The following is a 13241-nucleotide window of genomic DNA, read 5'->3' as shown; positions in this document are numbered from 1 at the left end:
AAATGATGGATGAGTGTTTGTTCTTGTAAAATTAAGGGAAAGTAACCTGATAAGACTTAAGAAGACTTCTTGCAAATGTAGGACCACATTGTTAAGGTCCTTTGTGATGGTAAAGTTAGGGTAAGGCAGAGGTTCCCAATGGGCAAATGATGATAAATACACAGACATTATTAATAATTCCCTCCGCCACTGATATGGTTTTAACTGATGAAAGTTAAAACTGATGAAAGTTAAAATGGAGGGGGGGGTTTGACCATATTGATGTCAAGGTAGGGGGCCCTCCAGAAAAAGTTTGGGAAGCACTGGGGTAGAGGATGCATTGTGTTGTTTGTGTGAATGTTTTTTTTGTGTCTTTAGAGTTGAAAAATAAGGAAAGATGCAACCTGATTATAATAGTTTTACTTAAGAAGTTTCTCACAATCCAAATTTACAAAACAAATAATTGTTAATCATAAACAGATGTTTACACATTTTGATTCACATTATTCACTTATTGCACTGGTCAAATAGTAGTTAAATCAAATGAGTCTTTTAGGATAGACTTTTTTTACAGAAATAGTTACACTGAAGTTAGTTACACCCGTAGGAGTCACAGAATACTGTAATTTCTTCTTTTGTAAGCTGTTCAGTCAACTCATCCTCCACTGAGTACGAATGTGGCCCCATCTAATTTAATGTGTAGCTGTCACATTAAATATCAGAATCAGAAGGAGGCACATGTTTGAAGTCCTGCTGGAAGATGACAGTCATTAATAAATCACACAATAATACATTATATTTCCACAAAAGCTGTAGATGCATTTTATTAAATCAATCTTTTGTAAAGTTAAAATATGGTCTTCGGTTGCAGGAATGACATTGTGTGTTAAAATGAAACCACCACAGCATTTTGGCTTAGACTCACCGTGTATATGGGGCTTTGGAAAGACACGAAATTCTTCTCTTCTATGGGTTTCGACTCCTGGTAAAAGTAGAAATGCATTGCTTTAAAATATAAATTTACACACATGCAAAGATTTTACTGCCTTTACAAGCATTGACAAAACAATCCTCTTTTAAACAATCAACCTTTTTAGATAGGCATTTCGTGGTTACCTCTGAGCTGACCGCTGCTGGTTCTGGAGACGTGACTCCTTCTACGACCGAGCTGTACGCTGGGTTTGAAAAAGCCTCCTGAAACAGATTCAGTCCAGAATAAGCTAAGTGAAGATCACACTAGAGGAGTGGCATTGCAAAGATGTGTCCTTTCAGAGACCTCACTCCAATATGGGATGATCTTTAATAAAAAACAAAACATTTTTGTGAGACTTGTGAAACCAACCTCGTTGGAAACTGCAAGGTTGGGTGTATTTGTTGTGGGCTCAACCACAGCTTGAACTTCCTCCTTGTATAATGGATTATTAATACTATCCTGTGGAAGGACAAATAGTCACATTTCATCATAATATGAAACTTTCTCATATGCTGCATTCATTAATGCTGACATTACACAGTTTTACATTCTAAAAGAGGACCTTTTTTTTCTTCTTTTTTACACAAAACAAAAAACAAGTAGGAATTGAGAATTTAGAAAAGAAGCATAAAATATATCCCAATAGCATTACAGGAGGGGACAAGGCTAAGTTTGCTACCACCAAGTGATCAGAGATGTGAGCTCAATTAAGGCAGCATGAAAGCAAGTAAGTTAGTTTATGGACCTTGTTTGTTCCAGTAAGAGCAGAAGTAGCTGCTGGCATAATGTTGGAGGTGAGTTGTTCTTCAGCTTCATACGCTGGGTTCTCGAAGTTCTTCCCGCCCGTGTCGATCATGGACACAGTAATGGAGGGAACCTGACATCAGGCAGAAAAGACAATGAAGTGCTGGCCGTCACCGTTCAATAAAATAACAGGACCAGACAGGTTTAAAAACAGACATGTAATCTGAGCAAATATCAAGAGGTATTTGTTGAAAGCTGATAAATCTAAAAACTGACCTCCTCTGAGCTCTGCGTGCTTTCACTGTCCTCTGTTTTTGATCCATATTTGGTGAAACCATTCCTGAAAATGATCAACATACCAACAATATGTCACTGAGCTGTAAACAACATGCTGACATATTGTGCACTGGAATCCTAAGAAAAACAGCAAACCTGGCTGCTGAACACAAACCATGAATCATGAGAGTCATTCTAATTTTTTTATTTTATCATGTTTATGTGGATCATCGTTTATGAACAAACATTACAGACATTAAGCATGCTAAAACAAACATGAACTGAATCTTCCATTCCTACTTTTTCTCACCTGAAGTTTGGTAAATTGGGCATGGATGGCATACTGGGCATGCTGGGCATGTTGCTGCGCAGCCTCTCCAGCAGGTTAGACTTCGTCCTTGCAACATAGACCAGAGCAACCAGCAGAACCACGATCAATACCGTCACCCCGATGGCTATTCCGACTGCCAGGGAAGGAAAACAGAGGCTTGTTATTTATTTGAAGTACAGTTAAGTTTTCGTGTTGTGAAAATTAAATCTAACATACTTGAAGATGCAAACGCTGTGTATATGCTGGTTTGGCAGTAATCTCCTTTCCATTCTGGAGGGCATCTGTGTGACAAAAAATAAAAAAAAAATTGGACATTGGACAGTTTATTTACGCGACCACATTTCTATGACCAAAACTAAGTTCTTACTTGCAGAGAGCCTTGTTGTCGTCAAAGTAGCATGTGCCTCCGTTTTGACACTGGCACGGTGGCGGCATGGTGGATGGTGGATCAAACCCTGAGCAATCAGGAAAACAGAGATTTTTACAGCTCTGCTGTGCTTTGGGAATACTGATGATATGAAAAAAAAATTAAATTCTTTAATGCTTTATCTTTGAGGAGTCAAAAACCACCCGCACATTTTTTAATTCTTTAATTAAAACAATTGTATTGCAGATAACGTGAGAAGAGGTTGTGTTAGTTTTGGTGCCATAAAGGTCACCGATTAGCTAAAGAATTAAACTTCAACACACTACCTTCTGGGCTTTTATGATACACAAAGTGAAGACCAGTTTCCTGTCTTACCAGCATCACATTCACTGCTACTGCCAGGGAGGAAGTTGGTGCCCTCAGGGCAGGCGCAGCTGTATCCTCCCGGCCGGAGCAAACACAGGTGACTGCAGGTTCCCTTACATGGATTTTTCACTGCAAGTATGAAAAATAAGATTTTCACCTACTTCAACAATGACAATGTATGTTTTTAAGTTCAACATTCCTCTTTTCTGCAGGACTAGAAACATGAAAAGTCTATAACAGCACTGGATATTTAAGTTGCCTGAATTCTACTAAAATGCCAGATAAACATTGTCATTTTAGACAAAAATATATCAGAATGGCACAAACTGTTAAAATAAAAACTCTCCAAACAATTTCTACAGCATTGTTAGGGCACACAGCATGTGTTAGGTGAATCTGAATATGTGAGATCTGAGTGTGCTGCATACTGCTGATGGAGTTATATCTCTGCTGCTGGTACACAGAGATCTGAGTCAACCAGGGCCCCCCAGTCAGCAGCTTGGTTTTGGATCCGTGGCCAAATTTGTCCTGTCGAAAAACCTCGCCTTTTTCCTGAGTGCTCCAGTAAATGTGGTCTTCGAATACACTCACGCTGAAAGGGTTTCTCACATCTACACAAGACATAAAAGCAAGAAAACAATTTAAATGTGTCCCAGTCATTAAAATACATTGGGTACAAATGCATGTACTGCAAATTATGATCATCTCATCTGCTGCCTCTTTGATTATCCTCTTGTGTTCCTCACCTATATAAACAGCTGTTCTCCGTTGCTCTCCTGAAGGAAGAACTGACTCTATGCGGCTTTCCTTGGAGTCAGACCAGTAGATTCTGTCATTGTTGGTGAAGTCAATTGACAGACCAGTGGGCCAACCGAGGCCATCGGCCACTAGAACTTTTCTCTTCTGTCCATCCAACCAAGAACACTCGATCTTAGCTACGTCTCCCCGATCAGCCCAGTACAGCATCCTGCAGAGACACAGCACAAATTAGAGCAAAGGGACTTTTTCCTTTAGATGATGGAAGTGCTCTCTACTGAAGATTTTTATCACTTGTATACAGTTACAAATTAGGAAAAAGCTGCTGTTAAGAGGACTCTTTTTTAGAGTGTTGCTTTCCTCTCAGAGATTTTAAATCAAAACAGTTGTAATCTACTAACATGGGAAAAAAAGTTAAAACATTTTCTCAACTTCAGAAGAAGTAATCCTTCTTACCCGAGTCGAGGGTTGACGGCCACAGCGGACGGGTGCCCCAACTCAGTTTTGACAAGATGCTTTCTGTAGCGTCCATCCAACATGGCCACTTCTAGCCTCTTCAGCTTAGAGTCTGCCCAGTACAGGTTTCTAAAATGAGAAAATAAATTACAACTATTAGCAATATATGCTTGGAAATTACTTAACAAAAGAATATAATTCTGAAGATTTCAGGACCACCTATTACACCCACAAAGCTTAAGTTCAAATTTTGATAATAGGACTTAATTAACATTAGTTCAAGTGTGTGCTAAAATGAATATTCAGTAATTAAAATCAGATCAGCAGACTACAGAAGGAAACTCACCTGCCCACCCAGTCCACAGCAATGCCGTCTGGTGCGGTGATGTATTCGATGTCGAGTTTAACAGCAGCACCAATGTTATTACTGCCATCATCCACTGAAGGTATGTAAGCCCTCTTAATGGCACCTTTTACCGAGTCCTTACCAGCAACAGTAAAGTACACCATACCTGAAAAAGTGGCCCCCCAAAAAGTAAGATTTGTTATTACTGTATTTTAGCCCATTGTTTTGTGCATTGCTTGGTCTTAAATTGTGTCTTACTGAATCCAGTGCTGTTGTGGTCCCAGTCATAGTCCAGAGCCATGATGCGCTCCTCCTCTTGGAGGAAGTCATGGTAGGTCTCTGTCTGCAGGTTAAACCTCCGTATACGAATACTTTCAGGTAGAAGCAGCAGGGGTGCCGCTCCTGTAGGAGAAACAGACTTGTGATTTAACAGGATAAGTACAAATTATTAATGAAACAAAGGGAAATTTCATAAGGGATACAGCTTGTTCTCCAAGCTCTTTAGTATAGCTGTCACACTCTTTACATCAATAATATGACCACATTGTCCTGCTTCTTCTTGTTTAATATAAATGTACGTTAAAAGGTTAACGTAATAACAAACAAGACCAGTGTAAAGGTGATGTGATTAAAGCAGTAGAAACAAGAATTATCTGTCACAAAAGCAGATAACTGTCATTGTTTTAACTCCAGAACTACCAAGAAAGAGGCACCATCAAATTATAAATTAGTTACAGATCAGGGTGGTGAGTCTCAGGTAAATCCTTTTGGTCTTTACTGCACTCAAGGGGGTTAAAAAAAAAAAAAGCAAGCTATGCAAACAGATTATTATGGCTAACAGTACTGTTCTCACCTGCAGCCTCACACATGGTGCCATCGCCCACTTTTCTGTAACCAGATGCACACTCACAGTCGTAGCTGCCTTTGCTGTTCTTACAAGCCTGAGGACAGGTACCGTACACCTCACACTCATTGATGTCTAGAGAAATGAGGAGAGACAAGGAATGGTAACAAAAGTACAGTTCTGATAATGTTTGCTCTTTTTTTTCCTTCTCTTCTGATGAATAGTTTTACTCCTTGGACCTTTAATTAGATGCTTAACTAGTGTATGAGCATGTGTGTGGGGAGGTGTACCGAGGCAGTTAAACGTGCTGTCTGGGTTAACTGTGTATCCAGGTCTGCAGGAACAAATGAAGCCAGTTCCGTTCAGGTTGGTGCATTCATGCTGGCACAGTTTCTCCTCACAGTTTCGGTCATGGCCAAAATCTAGAACCAGACAACACAGACATGTTTTGTGATATCTACAATATTTTGCACTGAGCTGTAAAATGCAAGAAAGCAGACTTGGAGGATAGAAATCACAGACTGTGGTATAAATACACTTTTAAAAATGTTTTCATAGGCACTAACCCAAGAACAGTCAAACTTGTGTATCTCATAGAGACAGCAGGCCTGATTAAACTGGGGTGCATCTGTTGCATCAAATACATGAGAGGAGACTAAATTCTTTCTACATTTCACTACCTGGAGTACTCTGTTACAAACCACAACACTGAAACTAATGAAAAAACTGGAACTAAAAGGCTGACAACAAAATGGACCAGGACACAGCTACAAAAAGGGGCTCTGACTCCTCAACATTTTTTAATCATATTTATTTCTTATATTTAAAAGAAGCAACTTCTGATGCTAAACAACAGGACACGCAAGTAAATTCAGCAAATATGACATAACATTGCTTTAGTTATAGATTCAAGAATATTTAAAGATATTTTTACTACGGACTCTTCTACTTTAATCTTGCATCTCAAATCTCAGGTTAAAATAGTTAAAGAGCTCACTTTCTGCTCAGTAACAGACATCATAACATAAAACAAAAATGAAATCAGAAAAATTAAATTAATTAGCTGTTTGAATGATTAGCTGGGTTACTCACGGCAGCCCATTTCATCTGTGCGGTCACCACAGTTGTCATTGTGGTCACAGACGTACGGCAGGGGCACGCAGTGTCCGTTGGTGCATTTAAACTCTTCCAGTGTGCAGGGGGGCAGAGTGGGCTCACGGCCTGCAATGAAAGCAAAGAAAGCTGAGTGTTTATACAACTTGAGAAGATGACTCCTTTGCTTTTAAGAGCTAAATATTCCTCTATAATGTTGCTCCACAAAGGGCAAAAAAAAGAAAGTAGGGCAAAGACCACCAGTTACACGCATATAATGCACTTCTTGTGCATACAGATTGATATGTTCAATGCCAGGGCCATTTACTTGTATCCTATAACATGACAGATACTGTGCATCTTTATCGTCTCCAGCTGAAAAACAAATGGATTTAGATGAGCTAGCCAATGTCAGCCTCCACTCTGCACTTAACTATTTAATCTTCCCTAAAAAATAATTTGATTGATGTTTAAGCTGATTGTGTAACATTTCCATAAAACAGACTATTCCTTATCCCTTGTGTGTTTGAAGCTTTGTGACCTGTGCATTCACTGGTGTCATTTTGGGATTTCCTGTTTCCCCAACCTCACGGAGGAAAGCTCAGTGCATTATTTTGGTTTAGGCTAATGCTTGGCAATTCCAGAAACTGGTCATTAGTGGTGCATTTACTGAATCCAAACTTACAAATCTGGTTATAGCTATGGTTAATAAGAAAAATGAACAGCAGCAGTACTGCATAATGCACTTAACTTGATCCACTGTATGTGGAAGCACTGTTCTTTCATTATATTTATTTACATACAGCTCCGACCTGTTCACTTTTTTCTGCATGTCTCTATATTTTAAAGATTTGTACAGTATAATTTCCTGCTTAAACTTTTCTTCCTGGAACTACTTTGTTAAATTTATGGTATGTTATGTAAAAAGTGATTGTTGTATGTATGTGTGGGAATCATACAGAGGTCTTCTTTTTCATCACTGCTGTCTCCACAGTCATCTTTCTTATTGCACAACAGGCCGGAGTAGATACAGTAGCCGTTGGCACATCGGAACCTGGACGGCATCTCACAGGTGATGTTCACTGGTTAACAAACACAAAAAGTTGATATAAACTTCATTTCCATTTTTTTCTTTGCTTTATTGTCTTTAAAACTTAAAGATTTTATAGGGGAAATAGTTTAAGAACTTTTGTTGTGATAATTCTTTGTAGATTACTTTATTTAATTAGGGGGGAAAAAATCAGCATTTACCTGTCTATATGTAAAGCAAATTGGTAGCATGACAAAAAAAAAAATAAAAATAAATAAATATATATATATATATATATGTGTGTGTGTGTGTGTGTGTGTGTGTGTGTGAACAAGTTTAGAAATTGGAATTAGGATTGGGGCGAAATGGGTTAATCTGCTGAATACAATTATGGAAAACTTGTCACAGAAACATAAAAAGCCATTTTTCTCACAGCATAAACTGAGCTGTTCATCAGAGCTGTCCCCACAGTCGTCAATGCCATCACACACCCAGCTCTGGCTCACACATAGCCGGTTTGCACACTGGAACTGGTGCTCAGGACACCAACGGCCTCCTGGGTAACGAGTCGCTGGACAGGGTAAAAGAAGAGAGAACTGTTTGTTAATGTTTGTATATTTTAATTTTTGTCCACAACTTTTATTTTCTTTGGGAAACAAACATATTCTTACTTGAAAGAAACCCAGTTAAAACATTTTAGCAAGACACAGAGAATAAGCGCCAGTGCAGAACTTCAAGCACTTCAAAGTTTTGGTGTTATTTTTATAGATATGGCCACCATTATTCTTGGACATGGTAGTGTTTTATTTAGTAAATTCTTATATGTGGAAGCCTGGCAAAACATGTATATTTTATGCATAAGTTTTTATACTTTTAAACCTGAAGTAATTAAGTATTCTGAAGCAGTTTGCCATTAGTTTTCACATTGTTTACTCACGACAGCTGGTCTCATCTGACAGATCCAGGCAATCAGCACGTCCGTCACACTGCAGAGCAGCTGGAATACAGTGACCCGAGTCACACTGGAAGGAACCTGGACGACATGTCAGCAGCTCTGGAAAAGAGCCAATATGTTAATGCAGCTGATGACTGAGAATATTGGGAAGAAGTGAGTTTGCACAAAGCACTGCTCACCACAGTCTCGCTCATCTGAGTTGTCCCCGCAGTCGTTGTCATGGTCACACACCCAGTTTCCAGGGATGCACTGTTCGCTGTCACATCGAAACTCACTTTCAGAGCAAGACCTCGGCTCTGCCCACAATCACAGATAAACACATCTTTAGTAAGAAATCATAACGAGTTACACAGGCTCAGTTTACACAGTGCAGAGCAGCGGCTACTTATAACATGAAACTTTAATGACTGAATCAATCAGTAGTTAAGTTGGTTTAACATTTACGAATACAAGTGTTTTATAAGTCATAGATTCATAATTAAAATAACACGACAAATAAGAAGAAAGAAAAGCCCCGTGTAACTGGTGGTTGTACAGGTCTCCATTTCATCCTTGCTGTCTTGCAATAGTTGAATTGCCACTTACGGCAGTTCCTTTCATCAGAGCCGTCACCGCAGTCGTTGGTGCCATCGCACCTCCATCTGATGGGAACACAGCGGTGGTTGTCGCAGCGGAAATCTCCCAGAGGATCACAGGTCAGCGCCTCTGTTACAGCAATTAAGTCATAAAGTAGCAGAACGAAGTTGTTTAAACAGAAGGTCAGAAAAATGGTGCACCATGACTACAAGTTAGTATTTTAGATTAAAAAACAACTGAACAAATGAACTTTATATGGTCTGCTCACAGTCTTGACTGAAAATCCTTCAAAGTTTGTGTCTCTGTTTTCTCTAAAGAATAATGACAATTTTTTCTTCCTTCTGAAACATTTTTCTCTCTTCTCCACAGTTTTTGTCAACTTGGATAAGCTGAAAAATTTTTGTATTTTTCAGTTTTGGCCTTGACCAAAACAAATGAATGATCCATCAGATGTTTGTGTCACATAAATGGTGATCATCCTTCAGTGTTTCTTTAATGTCTGTGCTTTCTTTTCCACCACACAACACAAAGCTCATAATTACACAGTTCAGGGTAGTGTACACATTTTAGAAGGTTACTTTACCAAATTTAAAAAAGACTTTAAAGAAAAGCAGTAAACAATCTAATTTTCTTGTCACGACTTATCTGCTGACAGATAAACACTGACCACAGCCTTCCTCGTCACTGTTGTCAATGCAGTCATTGGTGCCATCACAGCGAGCCCACTGAGGAATACAGCGGTAGTTTGTCTTGCAGGAGAACTCTGTGTCTTCATCACACTTATAGTCTGGACCCACTGGAGTACAAAAGGCGGAGATAGATTAGTACAAGATCTGAAGAGATAAATGAGAGTAATGATGAGGTAGAAAATACTCTAAGTGTAAAAAGACAGCAAGAAGAGGAAAACAGAGCAAAACAAACGGACATTGATTAGAGGCTTAGGGCGGATGAGAAGCAGCATGACATCATTGATTCACTCAAATTACTTCTGGGACAAGGCTGTCTACATAGATTATATACTGTATGCATGGAAACAAATTAATCTATACTTGATTAAAGTGTCGAGTTGCTCTCCTGCAGTGCACTGCTGTCACCATTTATAGTAGAGCTTTCTGTGATAATCCCAGATCACCAGTTAACTTATTAAACACAAACTAGTCATTCATGTATCTTGACGACTGTTTGATCATGTCATACTTACTGCAGGTTTCATATGGCTCATCGGATCCATCTCCGCAGTCATCCTGAGCGTCACACACATAGCTTGATGGTAGACAGCGGCCATTGGCACACTGGAACTGTCCTGATGAGCAGGTCTTCTGGGCACAAGTCTCTGGATCTTCATCACTGCCATCTGAGCAGTCATTCACACCATCGCAGTGCCAGGACACGGGGATGCACTTCTTGTCTTTACATTGGAACTGGTTTGACTCACAACGGTGATCACCTACAAGGACACAAAACATGGCACAAAATCTGTTTAGTGACTTCAAGTCACAAAGTTTTCTTTAATCATTTTGGAAAAAAATACGGGATTTGTAGCAAGAGTTTTTATTGTCGTACTGCAGAGAGCAGCATCTTCATCAGAGCTGTCAGGACAGTCTGGCCGTCCATCACAGATGAAACCAGGGTAGGTACAGTTGCCATCCTGACACTGGAACTGGCCAATGGGGCAGTAACGAGGTGGGCAGGTCTGAGGTTCATCAGAGCCATCGCCGCAGTCTGATTGGCCATCACACTTCCACCATATTGGAACACATCTAAGGACAGGAGAAAGGGCAGATAATGAAAGATAACAGATTTTCTTTTATCTTTATTAATATTTTTTTCTCAGTATTTATTTTTTGTGTGCCTTTGATACAACTGACTTCTGATTCTTCTTTTATCTGATTTAATTTCTTTTTTCATATTCACTTTCCTAGAGATTAATATCTGATCACTTACTAGTTCTCAAGTTCCAAAAAACTGAGTGAAAGGCACTAAATAACTCAATTTCTATAAAAAAAAAGTTGTTGAATTAATAAGAAATAAAGTCACATAACTATATAAGATAAAACTGCAGAATGAAGGTTGTGAAACAGAAATACAAATGATTTGACAAACCTCTCATTGTCTCCACAGCGGAACTGGGTGCTGGAGCAGTCAGCGACACACTGGATCTTGAATCCCACAGCTAAGCCAATAAAGTGATCTGGACACTCGCAGGAAGCTTTCTGTCCACCAGGTGCGATCAGACACAAATGACTGCAGGTCAGGTAATGTGATGAGCAAGGGTTTTCACCTGGGAAATAATGTGATTAATAAAACCACTCATCTCTTGAGACACAGGGAATATAAATGCGTCCAAATATTATTTACATACTTCTAGGCTGCCTGTAAGGGTGGTACACATGAATGTCATAAGGCCGATGTGTGTTGTTGCCCATGACTGTGCGCTGCTCGCCATTGTACTTATGAGCTTTCTCCACAGTGTGTGTGTTCCAGTCAGTCCAGTAAACCATGTCTTCAAACAGGGAAACAGCAAATACATGGGGAAGTTTGCCAGCAATGGCCCGATGCCGGTTCTGGCCGTCCATGTCTGCAAAGCTAAGATTTTAAGGAAGGTTTGTATGGAATGTTTTAACACCACAGGTACAACAATTAAGAGAAACAACAGATAAGTATAGTCAACATCAACTTCTGTCTAAATCATTTAACTCACTCCAAAAAGTTAAGATGTGAATCAGCAAAGAAGATCTTGTTGGTGGTGTAGTCGATGGTCAGAGCATTGGGCCACTCTAGCTTGGTTGTGATAATGGCACTGATATTCTTTCCGTCCATGCCCACTCTGCCAATGTAAGCTGCATCTCCCCAGTCAGTCCAGTACATCCATCTGAGACAAAGGAAAAAACAGAGGAAGCATCCCAACACTGTTAGGAGGAAATTAAAGTGGATGTTTACAAAAAGCTAATGCCTAAACTTGTATTCATGGAAGAATTTCCATTAACTTCCATAATACTAGGCCTTGCTGGGTCAGTCTATTTATTCTTGTATGCATTAGGTTTTGGTGTTGGTTAAAGATTTAGAGGATTGCACGTGAGTGTACTGTGTGTGTGTGTATATACCCATATTTAGGATTGAGAGCCACAGCACGCGGTCGGCTGATCATATAAGTGTCATTTCCATTTGTGAACTCTCCTGATAGCAGCTTCTTCTGGTTGCGACCATCTAGCTCCATCACATGAATTGAGCTGTAGTAACTGTCCACCCAATATACTTTCCTGCAGGAGACATTTTTTTCTTAATGACATCCATCGAGTCATGCATTGTTTGATTTCCTACTTTTAAGGGTAAGGTTTCTGTTCAAGCTTCAATTACAAAGTTTTTCCTTCTTTACACACCTGCCAACCCAATCCACTGCCAGACCTTCAGCTCCTCCTACATTATTGCCCACCAGTGTCTCCCTGTCGCTGCCATCAAAACGCATCCTCTCAATCTTTCCTTCACCTGCATCCAGCCAATACAGTCTCTTCTCATAATGATCAAAATCTAATGCTATCACGTTGGACAGCCCCTGCAGGACTATACTCAGATGTGACCCATCAGTGGTGAGATTACGGATGTAGTAGCGATTACTGTACAAGACGTATGGGGCAATGTTGCTGTTCTGACGACAGGTGCGTCCATCTGGTTCACGGATGTAGCCTGGAGCGCATTTACAGTGGTACGAGCCAACAGTGTTCTCGCAGATCTGGCTGCAGACAGCAGGTGTACTGACACACTCGTTGAGGTCCTCGCAGGCTTTACCATCTGGCATGAGTTGGTAACCTGGGTAGCAGGAGCAGTAATACCCCGTGAGAGTGTCGGTGCAGAGTTGAGCACACTTGTGGACCGCTGGGCTGAGACATTCATTTATTCCTTATAAGAAATAGGAAAATTAAAGAAGTGGAGAAAAGATGAGATTTGACATGATACTTGTGTGCAGCAAAAACATTGGTAATTTTTTTTTGTACTATACTGTATTTAGTAGAAAAAAAAACCCTTTAATTCTAAATTAATCCTGAAACACAGAACATAGCACATAAATTTAAACATGCTTAAATGAGACTTTTCTCTGTTCTAACTGTAAATAAACAACGTCTCTGAAGACTTTTGAAACCACATATCTTTC

At 39.7% G+C, this 13241-nt stretch overlaps 1 protein-coding gene across 1 annotated transcript in view; it reads right to left on the bottom strand.

Moving 5' to 3' along the window:
* Positions 1–418: 418 nt before the first annotated feature.
* lrp2b (low density lipoprotein receptor-related protein 2b) overlaps positions 419–13241 on the bottom strand; it is a 34616-nt gene continuing 21793 nt past the window's right edge. The window contains 29 exon segments of the mRNA XM_041972990.1: positions 419–729; positions 905–961; positions 1096–1173; positions 1322–1411; positions 1698–1829; positions 1973–2036; positions 2283–2436; positions 3046–3165; positions 3465–3647; positions 3783–4003; positions 4249–4377; positions 4595–4760; positions 4853–4996; positions 5448–5573; positions 5729–5860; positions 6531–6659; positions 7490–7612; positions 7994–8131; positions 8498–8614; positions 8695–8811; positions 9101–9220; positions 9759–9887; positions 10293–10538; positions 10655–10851; positions 11195–11372; positions 11454–11677; positions 11793–11963; positions 12196–12351; positions 12472–12988. Coding sequence (XP_041828924.1) covers positions 691–729; positions 905–961; positions 1096–1173; positions 1322–1411; positions 1698–1829; positions 1973–2036; positions 2283–2436; positions 3046–3165; positions 3465–3647; positions 3783–4003; positions 4249–4377; positions 4595–4760; positions 4853–4996; positions 5448–5573; positions 5729–5860; positions 6531–6659; positions 7490–7612; positions 7994–8131; positions 8498–8614; positions 8695–8811; positions 9101–9220; positions 9759–9887; positions 10293–10538; positions 10655–10851; positions 11195–11372; positions 11454–11677; positions 11793–11963; positions 12196–12351; positions 12472–12988 — 4397 coding nt within the window. The 3' untranslated portion in view covers positions 419–690.

This window comes from Melanotaenia boesemani, chromosome 21, assembly GCF_017639745.1.
Source record: "Melanotaenia boesemani isolate fMelBoe1 chromosome 21, fMelBoe1.pri, whole genome shotgun sequence".
Taxonomy (NCBI): Eukaryota; Metazoa; Chordata; class Actinopteri; order Atheriniformes; family Melanotaeniidae; genus Melanotaenia; species Melanotaenia boesemani.
This window is presented reverse-complemented; position numbering and strand designations above follow the sequence as displayed.